This window comes from Rhinichthys klamathensis, unplaced genomic scaffold (assembly GCF_029890125.1).
Source record: "Rhinichthys klamathensis goyatoka isolate OS25496 unplaced genomic scaffold, OSU_Roscu_1.1 h1tg000071l_1, whole genome shotgun sequence".
Classification (NCBI taxonomy): Eukaryota; Metazoa; Chordata; class Actinopteri; order Cypriniformes; family Leuciscidae; genus Rhinichthys; species Rhinichthys klamathensis.
In genome coordinates this window covers 528,198-554,630 of record NW_026606614.1, presented here as the reverse complement: position 1 = coordinate 554,630, position 26,433 = coordinate 528,198, and the positions used below count along the sequence as shown (strand labels likewise).

Below are 26,433 nucleotides of genomic sequence, written 5' to 3'. Positions count from 1 at the left end.
ATGTATAATTTAGCTGAGCTGAGACGGCGAGGAGGAGGAGCAGACCCTGACAGCACGGAAAACATCAGTGACAAGGTAATTTATGGAGAACACGTTAATTCAGGAGGCTTTATTTCTCATAGTCGATTGCGAATGACCTTCTAGCTAATCAGCTAACGAGCAACCAGTCAGACCGCTTCAACCTGAGCAGATATTACACAAAAACAACTCGCTTAAGGTAATATTATGATTATATGTGGTGACATTTGTGTTATGGGACTGTCCCTTTAATTCATTTTATCTTTAAACTGGCGGTTGCCTCGTATGAAGTTGCTGAGCCAAACACGCCGCAAAGCCAGCCAGAGCCAGGGAGTCAGTGGCTGTGTCGCAAAACCTAGTGAGCTGCCTAACTAGACAACATTTTGGGCTTCATAGACGTGTCTGGAACGTTCTGAACCCTTTGACCATCAACTAAGTAAGTTTGTCATGCTCAAAAATTCTGTCTGTTGGCAGCTCACTAGGGTTTGATACACGGTCAGCTGTTAGAATCAGCTGGTGTGTATACAGACTACAGAGCTGTTTAATGTAATTTAAATTAGAGTTCAGAAACCATGTATTTAAAGAAATAAGTCACCCAAAAATGAGAATTTACCATTTAATCACCCTCATGTTATTACAAACAAGCACGACTTTCTTTCAGGGAACACAAAAGGGGAAGTTGGCAGTCTCTGTCTCCATTCATTTTTGTTGCTTCTTTCCATACAATGAAAGTGAATGGAAAGAATCCTTTTTTGTTGAAAGAAATCATGCAATTTTGAAAGGAGGACACTACTCTAGTAGTGGAGGTAGTGGAGACACTACTCTAGTAGTGGACACTACTCTCTAGGAGTTAATGAGGACAGTTTTTATTTTGGGGGTGAATTATTCCGCTAAGGTCAGCCAGTGCCTTTGTTGCTGTTTTGTAAAAGTATTTTATGGCAACTGTTTTAAATAACATTAATTTATTGTGAAACATATTGGGTGCCTTGGAACGTGTTATAACCGGACTAAAACTGTGTTTTTGTCATGCACTCTTGAGCTGAAAAATCGATTTAGTTTTAGAGGTATATATTTGGTATATTGGGAAATATTTATTTAAGAGGTGAAATATGTTTTGAGTTAGCTCTGTGTCAGTGAAGTGTAATTTAGTTTTTCTCAGTTAAGAAATGTTCAAAAGTTCATAGTCAGTGTTCAGTGTTTTGTTTTCAGTTTTCTTTGTTTTTAATACTCTAGTCTAGACAAATTAAATGCTTAGCTTTTACGATATCTTTACGATATCTAACAGAATCGATTTACAATCGGTTTGCTCTTTGTGTGTATGGTGTGTGTATGTGATCGGGCTAGAGCCAAAATGATGTAGTGATGATGAAGATAGCTGAGCGTTGGGGTAGATCACATGTGGCAACAAATCACTTGGCCACAGTGTGAAAAAGTTGAGAAGGGACTGAGTAACTCAGCAGCCATCCTGGTAATGGATGATTTGAACTCACGACTCAGTACATTTACAAATGTTTTTAGTCACAGACAAGGCTTGTGAAGGCTTCCTGTCATGTTTATGTTTTCTTGAACTGTCTTATAAAGACCATACACTGGACCATTATACTGTTTCCCCTGGAAAAGTTTCCTACAAGTGGGTGTGGAAAAATGAGTGGACCAGCACTTGTCTTATGATTGCGATAGTGATAGTATAGGGCCGAGAGCATCATGGGTCTTCAACCCCAAACTTTACATAAGAAAACCAAATTTGATGATATAATTATACTTGTTTAAATTAAATAATAATAAAATAAAAATATGAAATTATTTAAATTAGGTCAATAATATTATAGTTATTATCTTACTTTGTCTGAAAACAAGAGTATTATTGGTGGCCATGGGTCTGTGAAAGCGCTATATAAATGCAGTCCATTTACCATTTACCATTATTTTTTTTAACTCTTTTTCAGATAGCATTTTTAAAAAAAGAAAAGTTGCCAGCCACCAGCTTTTTGGGTCATTTTCACAAAAATGTCATGGCCCCCAGAATATTTTGTTGTATGAATATGTGAACATGCAACATATCAAAAGAAAGAACAGACCCTCTGCTTATATATATATATATATATATATCTGTTTTATCTAGCTTCATGCATTCCTTTTTATCAACACTTGAATGTGGGTACATTTTCTTTAAAAAAGCAACATTTTGAGCAAAAAGCTGAGAAAATCACTTTTTTTGTCAAAGACTACATCCAGATCGGATTCAGAACGGTGATCAAAACACAGATAGAGTATATCTAGTCCATCAACACCCCTAGTAATACTTGCACAGTCCTATGGTGCATTCAAGTCATCTCGTAAAGATCATATTTACGAGTTGATCGCACATGAACGCCACCACAATGTTATACGAGTGGGAAGCTCGGGATTTTCTTTAAGCCCCGATCTTTACGAATTGGGGGGCGTGTCAGTGAGAAACATGGCGGAATACCACAATACTTAAAGGTATTTAGCAGTGATATTGTACGGCTTTTCTATTTACAGCGAAGTAATCTAATTGCCTGCACAGAATATGATGGCATTATAATATAACAATATAATATTTAACGATAAAGTTTGCAGTGGCTTCATAAATTAATTAAAAACTTAAAAAAGCAAAGCACACCTGATGCACATTTCTTTGTTCTTATTTGTTCTGAGTTTAAGAACCTTATTGTATTTTGGTGTAATTTATTAAAGGGATACTCCACCCAAAAATGAAAATTCTGTCATCATTTACTCACCCTCAAGTTGTTGCAAACCTGTATGAGTTTCTTTCTTCTGCTGAACACAAAGGAAGATATTTTGAAGAACTATTGGAACCAAACAGTTATGGGGCACCATTGACTTGCATAGTATATATATTTTTTCTACTATAGAAATCAATGGTGCTCCACAACTGTTTGGTTCCAATCGTTCTTCAAAATATCTTCCTTTGTGTTCAGCAGAAGAAAGAAACTCATACAGGTTTGCAACAACTTGACGGTGAGTAAATGATGACAGAATTTTCATTGTTGGGTGGAGTATCCCTTTAAGAGAAAGTACGCCGCCATCTTACTCCGACCAAAGTGATTTGAATCCACCTGCTGTTGTAAACACGACTTCCCACCTTGTAAATACCATAGACAGTAAAAGAAATGGACACAGCGACCCCATAGATTTCAACGGAGAAAAGTAAAGCCAATTAGAAGCACTCACTTCCTGATGGCTGAGCGTTCTGCGCAGGCTCAAACTGAGCTTGACGACGTAGATGTGACGTGAGCAACCTGTCTGACAGTTGTAAGTCTTCTAGTAGCTGTGCCAAGAGAAATCTGAATCATTCCCTTCCGAATCTTGCAGAGACGGAGAGCGTGAGTATTAGCTGTTCATGAGCTCGCAGCAGGAGCAACTTTATGACTCTCTATGGGCTTCTCCCTTGACTTTATGCCTCCACGTCCCCCCCGATTGCCTGCGAGCTTCTCCTTCTGTCTATACGGTAATTTCTCTACTATGCGACATAGAGTCGAGTGGTTATGACGCAATCGTTAGCCTATTTTTACAAAAACGGCTTCTACGGGGCCATAACGTAAGATACAAAGTAATGGAGCCTTTTATACATTGTCGTGTTTCTTTAGAAATAAATAATGGACAAATGAAGTCTTTGGACGCCTCAGATGTAAAGTTATTCGCTGTCAAAGTGACGCCAAAATGAATGCTAACAGCAGGTGAAGGCTTGCTAATCAATGGCGGCCCCCAAGATAAGCTTCAGTTTCCGGCTGATGGATTACCCCCTTAGTAAATACGAACTTCCCAGGAGGACTTGAACGCACCACTACAGCTCGTCCTGTGTCGACATTTCATTCAGTAACATTAGGCAATTTTGATTTATATGCTGTTTAATGTTGATAATCGCATTATTTTACTTAAGCATATGATTACACATTATATTGCTTGTTTCTGCATCATCTTCGCATGTGTTTTGATCAGGAGATTCAGTACTCTTTCAGAAGATGCGCAATAGCGCCATCTACCGTACAACAGTGAAAACACCGAAAGCCGGAAAATTCCGTCAATGGCGGGGAAAGAGTTAAAATGTTGTAACCGTCGATAATGCATAAAATATTTTGAGCTTTTGTTTATTCACAAATACTTCTGCAAGGGCAGCTGGTTCATCCTTTATATGGAAATAAATGCCCCAGATTTAGTCAAAGAAACACAGGCTCTGAAAGAACATTGTGTTTTTGTCCTGGAGACCACTGACCTTATAAGACTAACGCTGATGTCGCACGGGCCGAGCTTTGCCTGTCCATCTAGAGCCCCTCAGCTAGTTCTCTCAAGGTCAATCTCTTTCCATCACTCATAACTGGCAATATTTACAGCCTTCACTTTCACTGAGAGCTGAGTGTTATGGTTTTCAGTTAATATCTTGTTTTCTTTTCCCTTAACTAAGAGAAGCATCATTAGCCTGAGTCTCTCTGGGCTTTAACATGGTGCTCTGCTCAATGTACCACCTCAGCTGTGTTTGGAGTTCAGTGGACCATCATAACCTCTGTGCAGCTCATCCTCCAGCCTGGCCTCTGCCATAGAATGGCTCTCTTCTCGTGATCCTGTCCTACTTCTGCAATTTACCACAGAAAACTGGTTTCTCGGCACCTTTTATAATCACACAATTCGGTTTAGGCCTTGTAGTGTATATTATTATTAATAATAAACATTATTATTATTATTATACACAATACAACAAATAAGTTATTTTACAGTACAGCAGTAAAAGTACAAACATTATGTGTTAAACCTTCAAGCTTTTATTTGGAAAACTGCAAGGAGACCTTTAAGTTTATGTGACAAGTTTACAAACGCTTCTCATTACAAATTCTCACTAGTTTGCAGCATTTGACGCTGTGAGCTGCTAAAAACACAGAATCTTGAGCTGCATGCATGAACACAAATGACACGCTTTGCTCTGAAACATACTATATACTTTTTTAATTGAAATACGGTACTCGCTGCGGTGTTTGTCAACTTGATGTCATAGAGAAGAGAGAGTGAGAAAGCACAGCTGCTACCAGTGTATCAATTAGAGCTGTGTATCTGCAACAAAGTCACATTACAATATGTATCATGATACAGAGGCCACGATACAGGCTCAATAGGCTGTATAACTAGGCTCAATAACTATAGGCAGAGTAGGCAGTTGCCAGCAGAAGTGATACAATAGAAAGATTTTTTTATGTAAGTCTATGTAACTGTATAGTATTTAGCTAATAGCCTACTACAGAAATTGAATCAAGTAATCAAATGTAAATCCTTGCCAAGACGGGCATTTTGACATGCTTTTGTGTGTAATTGACCATTTAGCGCACCCATAGCTCTAAGTATGCTTTTCTTGTATTGATCAATGTGCACAGAAAGCTACCTGAGAAACCGACCGCACAGGTAGCTTAATTCAGCTTAACTCACTTTTAATAACTTTTTTTGTTTTATCAAGTATGTCCCGTGCAGACTTCATATTACAAGATTTTACTGAGTCTGGGCTTAAGTTTGGGCTTTTAATGAGAGGTGAAAGCACACCACTTTAAAGGAGGTAAGCTATATTTCGAAAACGCTGTTGGAGATTGTTGGCATTTTTTTAAATCAACCCAAACAAACACACCCCTCTCTTCATTTCTCCGCCTCCAAATCTCACACTTCAATCCTAACCGCCCTCGAAGCCCTATCCCCCGGCATACGAGACGAGTGCACTAACAATGACGCTATACACTGCATTCCCTAGCAGTCGTCAGGGCGACTATCACACACTGGCTGGCCTCTGTTACGCACGCAATCCAAGAGTGGATGTCTGTTTATCATAGCAGAAGCGCAACAAAATAATGCTTCACGAAAAATAAAGCGAAGATGATGAACGAATGACAAGGAAACACAGAAAAATTAACGTAAAGTACACAATAGTAATTACAAACAGGAGTTGGTTGTTAGTTGCCAACAGCACAGCAGCTCCAGACACACAATGACACTCAAACCCAGTGTTACTCACGCGTGGAGCAGAATCAAAGCAACGTCCAAGACTGTTTTCAGGCCTTCCCACTGAGCTCTCTGCAGTGATGGAAAGCTTTTCTAATATTAACGCTGGTCCTAAAGCTCTTGCCCAGTCATAACCCATTCATTTTCCAGTGATTTCTTCTGAGCTTTTCTCTTTTGTATTGTGTCTCATTTCTATTTCTGCAGTCTTTCTTCAAATCTCCTTCTTGCTTCTTCTCTCTCCTCCACCGTCATACACTCCCTAATGCTGCTGATTGGCTACACACGTTTGTTGTTGTTTGTTCGTGTGTCGGTCCGACTTCATGCTGTTCTTGTATTTAAATTAAGCGCAGTCCACAAGTCTGTGCATGTACTGTGGAATTGATAGAGAAGTAGCTTTATTGATATTCATATCGGCAAGGAGCGTGTGATGATACATCATTGTATCGATACATTGAACACAGCCCTAGTACCAATACTGCAGAGAATTAGTATTGAAACCATTTCGGATATTCAATCAAAATCAATATTATTGAATTGTTACAACACTAATTGCTAGTTGACAAGCAAGTTTTCCTGGTTAAAAGTTAAAACTGCTGAAAGTAATTTCATATGACTTTTCCAAACATATTTCCCGAACACTCCCCCGTCTTCCATTGTTAGACCAAACAGGTAGTCCCACCTCAAACTCATGGCTTTGGCTGAGAGTGTTTTGATTGGCTAACACATGTGGGCCATAGTCATTTCTCATGACACATCTTTCAGAGTAATCTGTCTGGTAATAAGGGCATGTGTTGTATTCTGCAGAACTCATGCTGGTGAGCAACTGTGCTGGTATTTTTTGCAGTGTTTTTCTCTCATAATGCAACAGTGGACTAATTAGCACAGAATACAGTACACAATGCTGCGTTAGGAATTCTGCTGCATCCACTCGCCTGCGTCCGTTTTTGACATCAGCAGTGAGTGTGTCCATTTTGGTATTTGCTGCAACAGTGTAAATTCCTGATCAGCCCTTTTTTTTTTCTTTTTTTTGCCACTGCTGTAAAGTATTTAAAGGGACAGTGAAAACTGGGCCAAGCTGTCAATTATCCCTGGGAAAAAGTCTGCAGTCAAGATATCGTCCTTTACTGACACTTTATTTTCACCCTTGAAGCACTTCAGAGAGGATTTAATAGGCAGCTAAAGTGATGATTTGGCAGGTTATTTGGCATTTCCTCTGTTCATTGGTTATATGATCTCTGTCTGTTCAGCACGTTCTGTTACAGATACCGGCTCTGCAGGTAGAAACCGAATGAGAGATGTGGGGGACTGCATTTGTGTGTTTGTTTTGGTGTGTGCCTTCTGGGGTGGAGCTGGACTGGGGCTTTTCCCTCTTTCTCTCTCGGGGATTAGCGTAGTCTCATTTATGGAGCAGCTAATCAGCTGGATAGTCTTCTTATCCCCTCACTTTCAGGACTCTTATAGGCTGGAGGATACATGTGTGGAGCACACAGCTCTTAAGGACACATACACAGACATTTCTCCCGCTTCTAAATGCCACATATCATGGATTTTCCTTGCTTGCTAGAAATAAAAGAGTTCATTGTTGTGTAGAGACATACTTTAATGTTCAAATTGCAAAGCAGCCCCCAAGCTGGCAACAAATTCAAAATAATGGCTTCTGTTTCAGTAAAGGTTTGGCATAAATCTTTACTGAAACAGAAGAAATTTTTTTTAATTTGTTGCCGGCGTACAACAATAGCATATTAACATATGACCATCCACATTTGCACATCAATGTCTGTTAAGGAACATAGTAATAATAATAATAATAATAATATATATTATTATTATAACCATATTGTGTTTTTAAATTGTAGTCTAATACAGTTATTATTGTGTCAAACAGTAGAAATAAAAGAATAAAATCTGACATTTGAACAAAAATAATCTATAATCTGTATTGGTAACAACAAAATCGTTTGATCTTGAAACAGTAAGTGATTTGATGCAAGACACTTTGTCTAACATTATAAGTGGACATTAGGGAACAAAATAAAACACTGATGATGTAAAATAGCCCATTTGAAAACTTGTACACTGGTTGATTAGTTGTGGGAGCTGTTTGTATAGTCAAAGTCCCTTTCAAGGAAATTTTGTTCATTCGGCCGCCATATTTGCAACACTTCCATGCAGCTACTTCAGGCATCCAAGAGCAAGTCCTATCTATCTGAATGGGGGAATCCTGAAATCTCAAAAACTGCTTGCCGAACTCACAATTAAATAACATATTTCAAATCAGCAACAAAATCTTACATGAACTGTCCCATAAATATTGTTTTTTTTAATCCTCAAATATAGTACAAAAAAAGTTTATTTTTCATGATAAACCAGCCAATGCGCATGTTCAGTCCTAAGCGCGAGTCTCTGGTTTTTTATGCGAGCCGGAGCTTCTAACGTCAGCTGCAGTGACGCGATGGCTTTACCAATCAGTGATTGGCTCTTTTATTTAGAAGGTAGGACGTATTGCAGTTTCTCCCAGTTTCTTTGTATATAGTCTTTGGTATGACTATTGAGCTGTTGAGTGCCATTTAAATAGTGGAAATATCAGTGCACATTCATAAACACTGATTCTTTTTCTTGAATGGACTGCAGTACGCTACTAGGCTGCGATTTAGTGAAACCCTCGGGATAATAATAGGTCCACTCATCTGGAGCATTAGAAAAATTCTCTCTTCTCATCTGTCTATTGTCCGGGCAGAGTTTGAATGGGAGAATGTTTCAGTTTGTTTGTTGCCTTCAGTTTTCTTTTTTCAGAAATAACCATTTAATTTTCAAATTGCACAAAATGAATTTGACTACACTGATGTAGCTGATAGCTGGAATGAGTGTTGCTCAGTTCTGTACATTTCCATGAATGTTTTCTGGGGGCTTGAGTGTGCCCTCATTAAAAAGTTAGCAGAGGGTTTCTTTTACCATCCTTAATCTGAGCCTTGTTTCAGACATGAGTGACCTCTCTACTCTACCTCTCAGCGCAACTTGCTCCCAATTACCTCCTCAGCCCAGTTTCTTACAGTCTTGGTCTAAAGACTTTGGCTAATTTTGGAAATTACACTGTTCGTCTTGTTCTTACATGGCCAAATTAGGATGCCAGTAAGGGGTTTGACAGAAATGCCACCAAACATATAATACACAAAAGCTATGAATAACAGAGCCAACATTGACTCACAGGAGCCTGACTTTCGACTGGCACGTTGTATCTTATTCAGGCCATGAACTACTTATGACAACAGTGTATCTTTTATGTGACCTTTAGGCTTCGTATCTGAAATTCATATTGATGCATTTGACAGACACTTCTATCCATAGCCTGTCCTTACAGTGCATTTAATACAGTTCAGTCAGAATTTCTGTCCATTCAAAAATAAGTAGCATATAGATGTATGTGGATTAACCTTTATGTTATAAGAGTTACATACCAGTAATGTTATTTTTAGAGCATTTGTGTAGGCCATAGAGGAACATTATTGCTATCTAGTATTAAATATTAACTTATGTTTAGCTTGTTTTCTATGGCCCTTTATACATTTAGGTGCTGTAAACAAGCTGCTGTTGGGGTCTTTTTTTTTTTAGTCTGAAAGGCAGATCAGCTACTTTGTAAACGACTCTGTGATCGCAGTGGTAGACTAGACTGTCGGCACAGCATTTAAATTCAGATTACAGATTTATTGAAGATTATGAGACAATCAAACATCAGGCTTGCTGCAGTTGCCGCCACATGAAGAGGCTTACAAATTGGCAATGACCGAACCTGGTTTAGGCAGCAACATTCCCCTGTGATGATGTTATCTGTGAACATTAGGGATGGGTATTGACACAGATTTAACAAATAGATTTGATTCTTATTCACAAGCTCTTGATTTGATTTCAATTCGATTTATTGATTCATTTGGATCAGATACAATACATGTAAAATACACAAATCTCTTTCAACTGATGCTGTAAACTATAAAAAAGAACCCTGACAGTGTATGTATTACTATAAGATTAAAGGTTAAAATTAACAACAGAGTCCACATTATTAAATCTAAGTGCTGTTTATTTTTAGTTCAACTAAAAACGTAAAACTTTTTATGCGTTTTGGCTGTTCATTTACACTAAACTTTTGAAAAAATGGTTTCAAAGTGCAAGTGCAAGTCTCAGTGTAAACAACAAAAACACGAATCTCTGAAAACGATGACATTATACACATGCGTATTACATGTTCCGTCTATAGTGTTTCATCGCCGTCTAATGGTCTGGCAGCAGAATACAGCGTTTTTTGTCGTTTTCGTGGATCCATGTGAATTGGGATCATTCATGTGTGTTCAATGCTGCCGCTTCACTTGAACTGAGGCGCTACATTGATCTGTCGTGGCACATTAAAGATCGCAGAGATAAAATGGACAGATTTTGAAAGTTGTTTCATATCAAAAGTAACAAAACAACAAGGTTTATGTGATTTATTGGATGAGCTACACATTTTTCCTGGGTCAGAAAGTGCCTTTGGTGGTGGCGGACCACGGACTACGGACCACGGCCGTCCACACACACAGTACAAAGTACCCTACCCATGTGAACAGCGAGCCCAGTACTGCAAATCTAAAATAAATGCAAAGAAACAGTTTGTAATATTAACTTATCCTATTTATTCATGAAATAAAAAATAACCAATGTCAGGTCAGATCATAAAACAAAGAGCTTAGAACTATTTTTATATTTTAAAATATGTAAATTAATATGTAAAAACTAAAAAGTCACTGAGTGACTGATTTGAAAAGTTAGTAATGTAACGAATTAACTCTATGAAATATTAATAATCAATAATAACTGGTTATAATTGATTGAGTATTTGGATCAGTTATTATAATTAACTTAATGTAGTAAAATTAATATTACAAGAATCAACCCACCTGTTCGTCCCGTCCCCTTTCTTACTTTCTTACAGTACTAAGAGCCTGTAGTCAAAATCTAAATCGTCAACTTTGTTGCAAGCAGAGAATCAGAACCAAATACGTATTTTGCACAAGTTTTTTTAACTAGGCCTACATCACAAACATAACTAATCTAAACACATACATACATACACATGGAAAAGGGTGAGTGACAGAATGGATGGAATCAGAAGCAGGAAATGGAACTATGGAAAAGATCCATCTAACTATGAAAAGAACCATCAGCTTATCATTTTCAGAGCACCTTATTAAATTGATACTGTGCAGTCGACACAATTCTTGAAGTTGTTGAAAATTAAAGTTGTTACTGGTTTCGTGAGTGTCAAATGTTGAAGTTGCAATCGTTTTCTTCTCCGTTGGATGAAGAAGATAGATATGATGAACTTGCATGGTTAGTTCGACTCTGTTCTGGTTGAAGGTTTTCTCTCTCTAAACAAACACCGTTGCCTTTTGTCGTTTATCAAACGTAATAAATAGTTTTATTTCACTCTCACTTTTTTTTTGTCAGGCACAAAGTCACAGAACACAGCCCTGGAAGTGGCCGGCATTAGCAAACAAGACACAGACAGACCAAAAGACGCACTGCCCAGCTGGGTTAGACAGACAGACTAGAGAGAGATGCACATCAACTTAACTGTACTGTTCTTTGCTGACATCAAACTTGGAGAGGAGAGAACACAAGTTTTTTTGTGACCAGAAGGATTGTTCCACTTAATTTTCTCATCGATGTTGTAAACTTTGATTGACGCGATTTGACACGAGGGGGAGGCGGGCCTTGAGTAATTTGCGGGCCCCTACGATGAATAACGATAATATAATTATGTCTACGCTGTACAATGAGTCCCTTATTGACATTGTTTATACTTTGTTGGTTATAATAAAAGGATTCGTGAACTGTGCAAAGCACGCACTGAACAAAAACTCAGCCGTTTTGACAGATATGTGTGTGATTGGCTACAAAGCTCAACACTGCAAAAACATATTGTAAATAGAAACCTTTGACGCTCTTCACAGAGCACTTTGAAGCAGCCGGCTATCAGTACTGCAGAATGGCAGGTATCGCCATATTAAATAATTATTTGGCAGGTGATAGATTCATTTTGGCAGCCGCCAAAATATTTTCAATGCAGGAAAAACCTTAGTTTAGAAAAGTTTTGTTCACACATCTACTAAAAACATCACTAAAATATTGATCTTGGGATTTAAGAAACCCAAGAGAATTGAAAATAATGATTCATCAGAATGAAGATTGATTAAAATTGAGAAATTGATATTGTTAACCCAGCCCTTGTGATCATGATGATTTATTCATCACTTCATAACCACAATCTGTGTTGATATGACACCTTGGTTCAACTTTTCCTCTTTTAGTACTTTCCCATCCACTTGATTCATTAGCTTCCTCTGCTAACACTGTGGAAGATTTTTCAGAGGCGACAGGAGTCATATCATTACCAGCCATATTTTATTCTGTTCTTTAGCTTGTAGTTGTGGTGTGTTGGCCAAGACAACAGTGAAAGATGAGAAAGCAGCCGGGTATCTTCAGTCTACTGTACTGCACCTACTCAAATGCCATGTCCTCAAGCCTGATTGATTTTCCTCCGAGGCATTTGTCTAGCATTTGCATAAATTATGCTGGCTAATATCCTTTCTTCCATCGCTCTCCATTACTTTGACTGGTAAATCTGTGATTTCCATGAAGAGCTGCATTTCAATGTGATTGCAAAAGACTACTGGCTTATTGAAATTGTGACTTGTGTGTTTAGTTTCATTTAAGTGCCTCTCACCTAGTGAGTGTTTGGGGTGTGCAGCACTACATATTTTCAATACCACAGTTGGGTTACCTGAACAACTAGTCAACTAATCAGTCTTTCAGTGTTTTCGAACATGTTTCTTAGTGGCCATTTACGTAAGACTAGGGCTGCATCTAATGATTATCAATATTTTGATAAACCATTAATCTGAATGAATCGAATGAAAAGTTAAAAAAACTAGTTTTTTAAATTACGTGTTTTTTTATTCATTTTAATCATTTAATTTTTTCTTTATTTCTCATCCTGCCCAACGTTGTCCTCCAAACAATGTGCAATATAAAAGTTATGAAAACAAATCTAGCCTACTGTAGTGAATGTACAGTATCTATGTAGGCTATGCTATAAATTATTTGCAAAAAAGGGTTAAAATATAAACATTACTTTCTAAAGTAAAATACAACTTATCGCTTACCATTTTATAGCAAAAGTTAAAATGGCTTTATTAAAAATGATAATAAACAAAAACAATGTGTATGAGGAACACACACATTCCCTCATTTGAACAAATTGTATTATTCTACTCCAACAAAAGTCCCTTTACTGTAACTACTCAAATAAAAATATGATTACTTAACTAATTTTAAACCTACATTAATTTCTAACAAGAAATATTTGAGCAAAATGTATGTTTTAGTCAGAATTACTGGGATAATTCTACTGTGCGCTGTTTGTTTGGCATGCATCAGTGCTCGTTTATTGAAGACTGGAGTTTAATGGAGACTTGCTGCTTGTCAGGTTATGCAAAATGGAAATACTTGCGGGACTCACTAACATTTACGGGTAAGGATATAACCATAAAATGGAAGTTATGTACTGAGAAAACATGTCTCAAAAGCATTAAACGGATGCATCTGTCAAAGCATGACAGGGCAAGCCACAGTAAAATGTTTGAAGCTTATAGAATGAAGAATATAATATAGGTTTCTGACAAATTAGGTCATGTACATTTCCCACAGCAGCAGCTCACTCTGTGTTTCGCTTTTTTTTTTTTTCGTAAGCGTTATGTACGTAGAAATGTGTTTTTCACTACTGTAAAGCGATGTGACTGGCTGATGGTTTCGGTGCACAGCGTCTATCTACTAATCGATCGTTCATGGTGGGATTCATAAAAAACAACATAAGATGCAACCAAAGACTATTTAATGCTCAAGACAGTTAATTCGTATTGCTATGAATGGGGGAAACTGCAACATGCAGTAAAGTGCAGGAGGGACGTATTTTTGTATGACAAATCCCGGAAATGAGTTAATATTTTAGCACTTGCGCTTCCGTCTTCTTGAAGTCAATCAAGTCAAGGTTTTTGGTTAAATGCCTGTAATAAGGTCTGTGGTTAACACAAGCTCAGGATATTGTCACATTGTTACAAACCTTTTAAGTCTAGGGAGAGTAAAGCGTGCAACATTAAAATACTGAACGTGTACTGGAAAAACATCTCACACAAACCAGTCTAATTGAAGTATGTTGAGGATTTATTATAATGAGAAGCAAGGTGTAAAGAATACCTCAAGATAATTAATTAAATAAGTGTACCATTTAGATACAAATCATACAAAGCAAAGTTTCACAAAAGAAAGAGGTAAAGAGAAAACAACTAGACAGTGCCAAATCAAAGAAAGAAACAAAACCAAAACCAGTCTGGCTAATTATAAACAAAACAATTTATAATCTGACTAAATTGACATTCATCAAAAAAAAACAAAAGATCTTCAGCGTCAGAGACGCCCTACATAAACTGCTCTTACTGCAAAACGAAAAATACGAAAGATGGCACGTGTCGCTAAACTAGTGTTCTATACACGATTGATCCCTCAGTGTAGCACATGTATATCACGTGATATCTCACCTGTTCTTTTCTCTTCCCCGTTAAATAACAAGTTTCACAACCCGACCAACGGCACACTACTCAAGAGAAAAGACGACCCAAATGGGCTTCTAAGTTCTCAAAGAACACAGTTTCTCAAACACTAAATTGGTACAGGGCAAATATATCAAAGTGGAATCTCCCGCTTCCCACACAGGTGGGCTCTTTATAGGCGCATAGTGCGCCCTCATTGGTGGAGCCGCGTTGCATCATCACAGAGCATTTCGATGACTGGCAGATGGATGGACCAATCAGGTAACCGCATGGTCCTGCTAAGAGTGAAAGTAAAGAGGAGAAAGAAAAGAAGGAAACAAACAACAACACCAAACATATAATAACATAGGACGTAACACACATTTAAAAAAAAAGTTTTTACTTGTCTTGAAAATTAATTGCTACCAAGTGGCTAAATGGGACTACAGAGGTTATCGGGGACTTTAAACGTCATCATAAGGAAAATGGTTTAAAAATAAAGACTGAAAGCTTAGCGAATTTGAAGTAATTCGACCGTGTTGTAGTTTGTTTATAGCCTACGTTTAGCTTTTTACTTCTGCTGATTGTATTTACGCTTCAAAATGATAATTTAGCAAAATATAATTATCTGCCCTGGAGTAAGTGCATGAATGATCTAGTTTATATATATATTTGTTCTCACTGTGTGTTTGCTCTCTGCAGGAGGCAGATGGAGACGACAGGCTTGCTTTTCCCGGTGAAGGGGAAGGAGAAATGGAGGGCGACTCCAAAGCGGACACACCAGACATGCCACCTCCCACAGATAACACTCCACAGTGTCTCAACAAAGCCCTGGAGGGCTTGTCATCTAGGTACCCAATGACACTGAGCTCATGAGCAACTCCCCAAACAGTCTATGTTAGCATTATGTACGTTTAGGCCCCAGTACAATACGCGCGGGCAACTATGGGTCTCTAAGGTCTCACAAACTAGTTGAACCTGTTTTTGCTGGGGAAAAAGGAAACCAGTGCACTAATATTCTCTAAACATAATCCTATCAACTTATGATGGATTTTTCAGTAAAATAAATACCTTGTAAAAATTGATCTGGTTAATCTTTGAAAGTAACCTTACAGAATGTCGTATTGCTCAGCTATTCACTTTGATTCTGATCAATAAGACAGACTCTAGTGATATTTGATATGCAGATGAGGTTAGGGGGTAGGTCAGTGGGTAAAACACTCCTAATCCTCGTCTGTTTTGCTGCTCTGTTGGTGGGATTTGCTGCAGTCTCTTTAAAAGACCGCAGAGGCGCTGATCCAACGCAGGGCGACATGCCTGAATGCCGGCGCCTGGCTACGCTTTGTGATGATGCTGCGCTTTTTTTTCCCTCTCCCTCCCCTTTCTCTTCCTCTCCATTGACAAATCTCCTCTCATTATTTTCAGCGGCATGTGTGAGTTGTGGCACCTGCAAACAGTTTATTACACTCTGGGCCAGAAAACGAAGAATTCACATCTCTCATGAAGCCTCATTTATTACATTTATGGCGCCATCAGCATCAATCGATCTCATCCATTTTGTTCTCAGAAATCTCAGAACATCAAAAATACAACTTCAGTGATCAACAGTGGAATCAAACTGAAATCATTGTTTTGTTAAACAATGCATCATTCTGTTCGTGCCATTTCATGCAGTTTAACACACCTACATTTGAGAAAAACCACTGGGTCATCAGTTTAACATTTTACTCAGCTTAATTTCCACCTCTTTCACTGGCTTTTAGTGGCTTTTATTTATACCCTTAAAAGTGGGGATGTGCCAGCACTTATAAATGTATTTTTATTATTTGAACTTTCTCAAAGGGTTTCCTACTAAACTAGTCTTTATTCTGCAGTTTTGATTCAACTATTGATTCCTCATGCAAATATGTTTTTCTGAATTAAAAAAAACACATATCTCGATCTCGGCAGGTGGAAGAACTGGTGGATAAGAGGCATATTATCAATGACAATGATCATTGGCTTCTTCCTCATCATCTATTTGGGACCCATTATGCTTATATTTGTGGTAAGTATAAGTACAAACCATATGTGTACCACATAAAATTAAATTAACATGACTAACACACTGACCACTGGCTAGCCAGCGTTTGTGTTTCCTAGACCAAGCATTTACACAACTTCCTAGCTGCCCTCCCACAAACCCTTAGGGCCATTTAGCTCATTTATAACCTCACTTAAACTGACACAATGTAGATATTTTCAATTAAAAGTCAATATGAATCAATCAATGCAGTGATTTTAAAAAGATTTTTGACTTCTTTTTTTATAGGTTATGGGTGTTCAAATCAAGTGTTTTCATGAAATTATAACCATTGGCTACAGAGTTTACCATTCCTATGATCTGCCGTGGTTCAGGACTCTAAGCTGGTAAGTAAAATGCAGACAAGGCACCGTTTAAAGCTCCTCTTCTCACTATCTCTCCACCCTTTCCCCCTTCTCACTGATTTATGTACTTTACATTCATGTACAAACAAACATACACCCACTCTCTCACGTTTTACCAGTCACCTTTTGTCATAGATAAAGTAGTGATTAACTGGACTTGAGCAAAGTGCACTTCCATGTTGGAACCTACTGTAGCATAAAGTACGCCCCACCTGCAGGCTTTGTCCAAACAAGTCAAGATGACAGCCAAGCAGAAGAAAGGGGCCATGTATTGTTAAAACTCAACACAGTTTCTGTCAAATATGTGTCTTTCACTCAAATAGTCAGATCTTGACACAAATGCACCTTGTATTTCAGGTATTTCTTGATTTGTGTGAACTACTTCTTTTATGGAGAGACAGTGGCTGATTATTTCGGCGCACTCGTCCAAAGGGAGGAACCTTTGCAGTTCCTTGTGCGTTATCATCGGTTTATTTCTTTTGCAGTGTATTTGGCAGGTGAGTGTAACTGAAAGCTCGCATAAAACACTCCAAGGAGACAATCAGAGACTTTTATGACTCTAGGTCAAAAGCCCATAGTCCACAATTAGCTTTTTTCCATAATTGATTATATTCTGAATCATATTAAAATGTTTGTATTTATGAAATTACTTCATGAGAGATACATGCTTGGTCACATTTACAAATGCTTCAACATGTGAATATGCTGTTCTTCTTTTGTTGTTCAAAGGTTTTGGGTCAGTAATTATTATTTTTTAAATAAATTAATACTTTAATCCAGCAAGGATACATTAAATTGATCAAGCACATTTATAATGTAACAAAAGATTCCTATTTTAAATGAATGAAAGTTCTTTTGAAAATGTTCAGAAAAATACATTTCCACAAAAATATTAAGCAGAACAACATTCATTTCAACATTGATAATAATAAGAAATGTTACTTGAGCACCAAGTCAGAATATTAGAATGATTTCTATAGGATCTTTGCCATCACAGGAATGAATTATATTTTAAAATATATTAAAATAGTTATTTTAAATTGTAATAATATTTCACAATATCACTGATTTTATAGTATTTTGATCAAATAAATGCAGCCTTGGTGAGAACTAAAATCTTACCGACCCCAAACCTTTGAAAGGTAGTGTACAGTATATTCACAATATAGCACAACCTTGAGCGCCGCAACTATTTAAGTAAAAAAATGTAATAAAGACAATTGAACACTGCCAGGCCAAAAAATAAGTCGCTGTTTGGATTTAAATTGGCAAATGCTGAAGAGTCTATGATTGGATCGTTGTTGCAGTGATTATTATGTTCCTAGCATGTTATATGTTTGGCAACAGTTCTTCTAACCCTAATTGATGGAGTGTGTAGCTTTTCATTTCTTAATCAACCATGTTCAACATCATGGCCATATTCCAGGATGACAACGACAAGATTCAGTGTCAAATGTCAAATTGTGAAAGAATGGTTGGGAGGGAGCATGGTAATCATTTTCACACATGAATTAGCACCTTTATGTCCAGACCTTAAATTCATTGAAAGTCTTTGGGATGTGCTGGAGTTGACTTTATAGAAGACTTGACTCTTGCATTGTCAATACAAGATATTGGCCAAGTATTATTCATGCTCCCTCCCAACCATTCTTTTACAATTTGAGCCTGATGAATCTTGTCGTTGTCATCCTGGAATATGGCCATGATGTGTCTTCCAACATGGTTGTTTAAGAAATGAAAAGCTACACACTTCATCAATTAGGGTTAGACGAACTGTTGCCAAACCTATAACATGCTAGGAACATAATAATCACTGCAACAATGATCCAAACATTGACTCTTAAAGGTGCTCTATGCGATGTCACGCGTTTTTTAGGCCAAACCATTTTTTGTCACATACAGCAAACATCTCCTCACTAACCGCTGGCTGCCTGTCCCCTGAACACACTGTAAAGAAACGTGATCTCTGTAGACAGCCCAGGCTCCACAAACAGCAACAAAAACAAACTGGGCTAACCCGCTCCACGAAACATGACAAACAGTTCCAGCCAATCACCGACAAGAAGGACTTGGGGGCGGGGTTTGGGGGGTTAGTGCGCGGATGAGGAGGGTCTAGCTAGCCTCCGTTTTGTTTGACAATACTTTAAACATCAACAAGAAGTGACGTCACCCGACATCGCTTAGAGAACCTTTAAGCATTTGCCTATTTAAATCTGAAAAGTGACTTTTTTTGTGGCCGGGCAGTGTATTTGGTGTCACCCTTTTGCTTTAATGACAGCATCACTCTGCATGAACTCCACAAATTTCATGAGTTTGGACCAGCTTAGGGCTGCGACTAAGTCACTGCTGCAAAAGTAGAGGTAAACGTGTGTTCATACCCAGGACCAAAGGCTCATGTACATCTGCCTCTGTTATGGCCATAAATGCACAGCATGTTGGAAGCTGTAGCACTGCAGTCATTTTTATTTTCACTAAACCTTGCTTTCTCTCCAACACCTCTTAATGGTTGTCATCAAGACCCCTGTATATTAGGGACAGCCTTGAGTGCAATTATATAAGACTAACTCAGTGTGTTTGTTCCAGTATTTTGTAGATGTATGAAAACAAAATATGTCATAATGTTGTGTACGGCTTCTGTCATAACAGTGATACGGAATGTTTCCAAAACAAAATTAAACATATAATAACTCTATACTGATGAAAAAAACTGTTAATGCTGAAAACAGAATGATACAGAAAACCGTGATCAGATTTATCATTTCTCCTGTATTTTAGGAAATTAACTGCATGTTTTTTGCTTTTTACAGGTTTCTGCATGTTTGTACTGAGTTTAGTGAAGAAGCATTACCGCCTGCAGTTTTATATGGTGTGTATCAGTCTTTTCTGTGCCAGCCAGAACTAAACTGTCCATTCCATTCACAGTCATGTGCGTCTCATATGCTGGACAATTAGATACTCACTAGTCACATGTCATCATATCACATTTAAAACTATTTTTGTATAGTTGGTTCATATTCAGATATCTTGAGTGTTGTGAAAGTATTTCAAAATATGTTAAAATGTATTTACATTAGGTGCTGATTTAAAAAAAAAAACTACAGTAGTCAACATTTGAAGTGGATCAAAAAGTTCATCAAAGTTGTCCTAACGGGTATTGTTCAAAATTCATGTATAACTTTGAAAGGTTTTGATCCATTTTGACTACTGTATTTTTTAAAAGTTTGGGGTTGGTAAGATTTTTTAAAAGAAGTCTCTTATGCTCACAAAGGCTGCATTAACTTGCTAAAAATACAGTAAAAAAAAACAGTAATTGTGAAATAATATTAAAATTCAAAATAGCTATTTTCTTTTTTTAAACATATTCCTGTGATGACACAGCTGAATTTTCAGCAGCCATTACTGATTTTTTTCAAAAGTGTGTTCAAAAGAACAGCACTCGTTTGAAATAGAAATCTTTTTAACATTATAAATGTCTCTACAGGTAATTTTGATCAGTTTAATGTCTCTTTGCTGAATTATGTTTTTTTTTTTTTTTTTGAATTAAAAAAAAAGCAACAGCAGTGATGATGCCATTGCGATATTTGCATACTGAATTTGTCTTCTTTCTTGCATTTATTTGCATAATTAATTGTGATTGATGTTTTCATTGCACTCTAAAGATGGTGTCTCATATAACGACAACTGAAAACAAGACGCACACTTAGCATCGTGACAATGGCAATGGTGGCTCTGATGCTGCTTTTTATTGACACACAACCCCCAAGCCTGAATTCAAGCCTACCAAAAACATTAACACTAGTCATCTGCTGCCTTGCTAGCACTGATAATTCCTGCAGGACATGCAAACATGGTTGGGCTTCTGAGTTGAGTCCAGCCACAGCAGTTCAGGAACTCTAATAATAGGCATAAACTGTGCTTACTTCACTTAAACTACTGATGTCAGCAAAATGTCATTTTCTTTGTGAGTGTGAGTAACACCCATAACACATCATCAACTTCCACAAGAAACACTCGGCAACAAAATCCTTTTTGTTTCAGCCAAGTTTGCTTTAACAATTAGTAGTCAAGTATTTAGACCAGTTTGTTTTATTTTATAAAAGTTCTTAGTTCAGTCTTAATTAACATTTAAGATTTAAAATTGTTTATCAACGCATAATAAATCATGCTGTGATTGTGTTAAGACATGTTGCATTATATATCATCATTGTTTTAGTGTATAGACAACATTTCAACTGTTCACTCTGAGTTTGTGTGTGTTTGTACGTGGGTGGCCATTTTGTGTGTGTGTGTGTGTGTGTGTGTTTGTGCTTGCCATTCCAGTTTGCTTGGACCCATGTGACCTTGTTGATTGTGGTGACTCAGTCACATCTGGTTATTCAGAACCTGTTTGAGGGAATGATCTGGTAAGCCCACCTGACCTGACAGACCTGTCTGGGGTTTCACCTCATTTCTACTTAAGTTTCTCAAGCTACATTCCTTTGTTTCCTGATGTTTCACATGATAACATATCTGGCCGATCAAGGGAGAGCAGTGTACAGTACTCATTTCTGTTCATAATTGTTCATGTTTTAGTTAACATGTTTTAGTTATCAATAATTCTCTAAAAGAAGTCTATTAAATGAATGTGAACTTTCTTCTCTCCCTTGTTTCTTTATACTTTGTTGTTCACTGCAGTTTCTTCTCTCCTACAGTATGTGTTTGTAAAATAAAACTATAATTTGTTCTCTAGGTTTATTGTTCCCATCTCTATTGTGATCTGTAATGACATCATGGCCTACCTGTTTGGCTTCTTTTTTGGAAGAACACCACTGATTAAGGTAAACCTGTGATATTTATATGGTAGATGTTTCATGCCTTAATTGTCTGAGATGAGTACATTTTCCATAAATTCATGCATTGTGGATAAAAATGATCTTATGTCAACCCTCTTTGCTCTCTATCAGCTTTCCCCGAAGAAGACCTGGGAAGGATTTATTGGGGGATTCTTTGCAACAGTGGTCTTAAGTTTCTTTGTAAGTCACCAATAGACCTGTAAGCAACACCAACAACTGTCATATCAATCCCTCAAGATATGACTACTAAAACCTTGATGTCTTCCACTTTTTCCAGTTTGCCTACCTGCTATCCCAGTACCAGTACTTTGTTTGTCCAGTGGAATACAACAGCGAGACAAACCGCTTTGAAGTAGAGTGTGAGCCCTCAAATCTGTTCATGATGCAGGAATACACACTTCCTGCAGTGGTGCAGAATGCAATTAGATGGGTGAGCACTGGACAGGGCAAAACTTCATACTGTAACCGTTAATAAAGCTCTGCTTAATGCATAATAATTGGGAGGGGTTGTTTTATTCCTGAATCCTCTGAAGTGATAAATAAAGATGAATGTTACAAAATGATTGTTGTATTGACTGATGATCTACATCTTTCTTGTGTCTGCAGAAAACGGTGAACCTTTACCCATTTCAGATCCACAGTATTGCACTCTCTTCGTTCGCCTCTCTGATCGGACCATTTGGTGGATTCTTTGCCAGTGGCTTCAAGCGAGCTTTCAAGATCAAAGTTAGTTCACGTTCAGCCGAAGTCACACATAAACCCTTGAATTTGTGTCTTTACACAGTCTTTATCTACTTGGAGTGACCGTTACACTGTGAGCTTGTGCTTTTTCATTTTGTAGGACTTCGCGGACACCATTCCTGGTCATGGTGGAATAATGGATCGTTTTGACTGTCAGTATCTGATGGCGACGTTCGTTCATGTTTACATAGCAAGTTTTATCAGGTGAGGAAGCCAGGTGACCTCTTAACTCATTTTTGGTTATAATTGATTATTTCGAAACAATATTACCTATACAAATCCATAAAATAAATGAAACTGGAAGCATGACAATCAAAATAATTTAATTAAACACAGGGTCCAAAATTAACAGACCAAGTGCCAATGTGTGTAAACATTGGCTTTATCCAATAAATAAAATAGATTTACTCATCAGTGGGCTTTTACTTTTATAATTACCTTCCTCATAATACAATGGTTGAATCGAGCTATACAAGATAGTCTGACCCCTTAGTGATTTAAGTGACACAAGCACTTCAAATCAAAGAAATACAAAACGTCCATCCAACCATCTGTCGAGACTCTTCAGTTAAATAATCCCATTGTCAATAAGACAAATATATATGACCTGCTCCATCAATTTTATCACATTGTGAGTTTTATGCACTCATTTTTAAAGAATAGTCTAATCCAACATTTACATTATCTTGTCTTGGCATTGGTTTGTAGTAGAAATTATGTATAAACAAATAAAAAAGAATATTATTAGATATTTATATTATTTTATTACACTGTACATCATCTTCGTTTTTTATATTTTGCAAAAATATTTTCTATTTTATTATATTATCTACTTTATTACATATTTATTGATTTTTAATGTTTTTTATTAAGTTCTGTTTTTTTTTAATCACACCATTAATTCACACTGTGGGACGGGGAAATCTTGGAGCAGGTCACATACAAGTTCTGTCATGAAACTCTAGATGGGTCCAGGCTGATGGGTCCTTTATGCAAACTGATGACATTTACATCGTTTACTACTTGGCACAAGCTGATTGGTTCCTGTCGCATCTGCAGCTAGACTTGCTGCTCAACATTTAAAGGGGTCCTATTTTGCCCTTTTACAAAGTCTTGATTTTGTTTTTGGGGTGTACTAGAATGTTTTCATCCTCGATTGTACAAAAAAACGCATTATTTTAAACATTTTACCTTATTAGAGCACCTCTCTCCCTAGTCTGTCTCAAAAGCGCCATCTAGGTCCTGTTTCGATGAAGACCCTCCTTCTGAAATATGAAATGTGCTGTGATTGGTTAGCTGGCCCAGTGTGTTGTGATTGGCAGCGCTTAGCTCGTGTTCTGGAAATCTCTCGCCCCTCCATAACTGCAAGTTCTGCTCTAGTGTGAATATTAAGGATGGCGTCATTCAATTTCAAACCAATTCGAGCTCGATTCAGACCCTGTCAATGTTAACTAACAAGAGGATCATGCAGAACAGATTTCATGTACAGACTTTGCAAGCACAGATTTCACAGGACATTTCAGAGTAGTTTTTTGTAATTTTTATACATTAAAGATACGATGTTATCCACCATTTAATTGTGATATTTGTCGGGAAACTAAGGTATTACAAACAGTAATCGGTAACAAAATCATGGTTCATTTTCCTGAGGACCGGTGAACCGTCTTACAGAAGCGAGAGCTTACAAAAGCTACAGAAATAAGCTGTTCTCCATAAAATGTGCAGCGCACAGATACATGTTGGGGTTACATTACAATGTTCAGGAACAGTGTTTAAAATACATTTTAATCACTCTAAGTTTGTCCGCCAAACAGAGGGGTTTTGGAACCGGGGTGGGAAAAAAAGCATCTCTTCGACATTGCAGTGGGACTCTTAGGCCCTGTCCCAAATGGCACCCTAAGCACTCACGGTCTTCCTACGAGTCCACACTTTCGTGACGGAACGCCACTTTGACTGTTGGGAAGAAGTCTGCTGCGGAGCCCCCATCAGTCCGGGCTCGGTAAAAGTGCGCATCGAGGGTGCATATCGATCGCAAAGGGGGATTATTTCACCCTTCTGAAACCTAAAATGACAAATGGGGCACACTATGGTCTCATGGACTTAACGGACACGAGCATGCGGCAGCCATTGTAAGTCCACAAGCCCGAAAAATGCATATGAAGTGTGCCATTTGGGACTGGGAGAGGGACTGGGCGCAGATTATTTAAATGAGTAACATTGTGACTTCATAAGATCCGGGAAAAATCCCTGTATTTGTTCAGCAGCAGCAGCAATAATCTACAACAGAAATAATCAACTGCTGCAATCTCATCATATATCTATTCCGCTAAGACCAAATACATTGTCATATCCATTACCATGCTAAAAATCTTCTGAAAGTTGTCATGATATAAATATCTTACATTTTTTAAAGAAGCCAAAATGTAGATGTTTTCACTTCTGATATTTTGCAAAAGTAACTGTATTGTTGTTTAGCATTTTGATTTAGATATCAGCACTGAAATGTAATGAAGCAAGGAGTTTTGATGGTCGTTGTTCTCTTCCCCACTCCCCAGGGGGCCGAACCCCAGTAAGGTTTTACAGCAGTTGCTCGCCCTGCAACCAGAACAGCAACTCAGCATCTTCAACACGCTGCGCAATCACTTGCGAGAAAGGGGCATGCTGCCCCCTGCTGTGGAGGAAGCCCAATGACGGACAACTCCACCACAGCAGACAAAAACAGTTCATGTCCTGTTGAACTCTGCAAACATTCACTCATGACTGTGATCACAAGAGCACACTCCCAACCGACCGCAGGAGCGACGTCTGCTGCAAACCAAACTCTCACTATTAACCCATTAGAGACATAACCACACGAGGGCGACACGGTTCTATTGACCTGAGTCACTGTTTAGGAAATCAACATCAGAGGTCTTCCAATCAACAACAAACATGCAAAACAAATGATCCAAGCACATGGTAAGTGAATGTATAGCACTACAAGAAAGGCGCTTCAGCGGAGTGACATCATTGTTCTGATTTTGATAGTGGCTGTGGCCTGACATATGAGTGTATGATTTGTGACTTAAGGTGAGATGCCATTATTCTCGTAGTTAACATTTAAATGAGCTTCCGAAAACAGGGGTCCGAAACTTAAAGCATTGTAAAACAGTGAGTCTAAAACCGAAGCATGTCCGTAAGTCCTGCTGTTACTGCTTTTTCCATTCCACATTACTGAGGGTGTTTGTGTGAGTGCTAGAGGAACTCACTTGTGTGTGTACATATCATCATATGTATTATTGTACATATATATGATATACTAGATCAAATATAGTGAGAGATTATACATTTATTACAATAATATATAAGGCTTAACATATTCTATATTATAGTAAGTTATGAAAATGATATGCAAGAAGACTTCGACTTGTCTTCCAATCCAGCATGGCTAAACTTCTCCATGGGTGGAGAATAACTTGAACGGGTTGTTTTTGGGGGAGAATCAAACAGCCTTTTTGAGAAGGTGATCTGCTGTTCCCCTACGTGACCATTCGTTTTAGTTGCACTGTATCTACACGAGTCGAAAGATTCACTTTGAACTGTTTTCAATTAGCTTTTCAGGTTTTAATATCAAAAAGCACTGGTGCTTTTTTGAGCAGATATCCAATATTTGAAGAAAAACAAATTAAATGTGCTTAAATTTACAGAAAGTTGATGTTTATATGCTTTTTGTGTTTTGGTTTTTACTATATCTTCCCTGCTATATTGTTTTTTGCTACTCGTTTTTAAAAACCTGCATT

At 37.7% G+C, this 26,433-nt stretch overlaps 1 protein-coding gene across 1 annotated transcript; it reads left to right on the top strand.

Annotated features, from left to right (window-relative positions):
- cds1 (CDP-diacylglycerol synthase (phosphatidate cytidylyltransferase) 1) lies at positions 1–25,449 on the top strand. The gene is made up of 13 exons (XM_056250553.1): positions 1–75; positions 15,357–15,505; positions 16,605–16,701; positions 16,966–17,063; positions 17,439–17,578; positions 19,889–19,947; positions 21,402–21,484; positions 21,811–21,898; positions 22,025–22,093; positions 22,191–22,343; positions 22,520–22,639; positions 22,755–22,858; positions 25,210–25,449. Exons 1-13 carry the CDS (start codon positions 1–3, stop codon positions 25,343–25,345), a joined length of 1,371 nt encoding a protein of 456 aa, XP_056106528.1. The 3' UTR covers positions 25,346–25,449.
- Positions 25,450–26,433: the final 984 nt, after the last annotated feature.

What these genes read in the sequence shown, in the direction of transcription:
- cds1 (XM_056250553.1), top strand. Translation starts at nt 1, where the DNA reads ATGTATAATTTAGCTGAGCTGAGACGGCGAGGAGGAGGAGCAGACCCT. An exon ending in CTGGAGGGCTTGTCATCTAG is followed by an intron (nt 15,506 to 16,604) that starts GTACCCAATGAC and finishes CGATCTCGGCAG; the next exon opens with GTGGAAGAACTGGTGGATAA. An exon ending in CTGTTTGAGGGAATGATCTG is followed by an intron (nt 21,485 to 21,810) that starts GTAAGCCCACCT and finishes TTTGTTCTCTAG; the next exon opens with GTTTATTGTTCCCATCTCTA.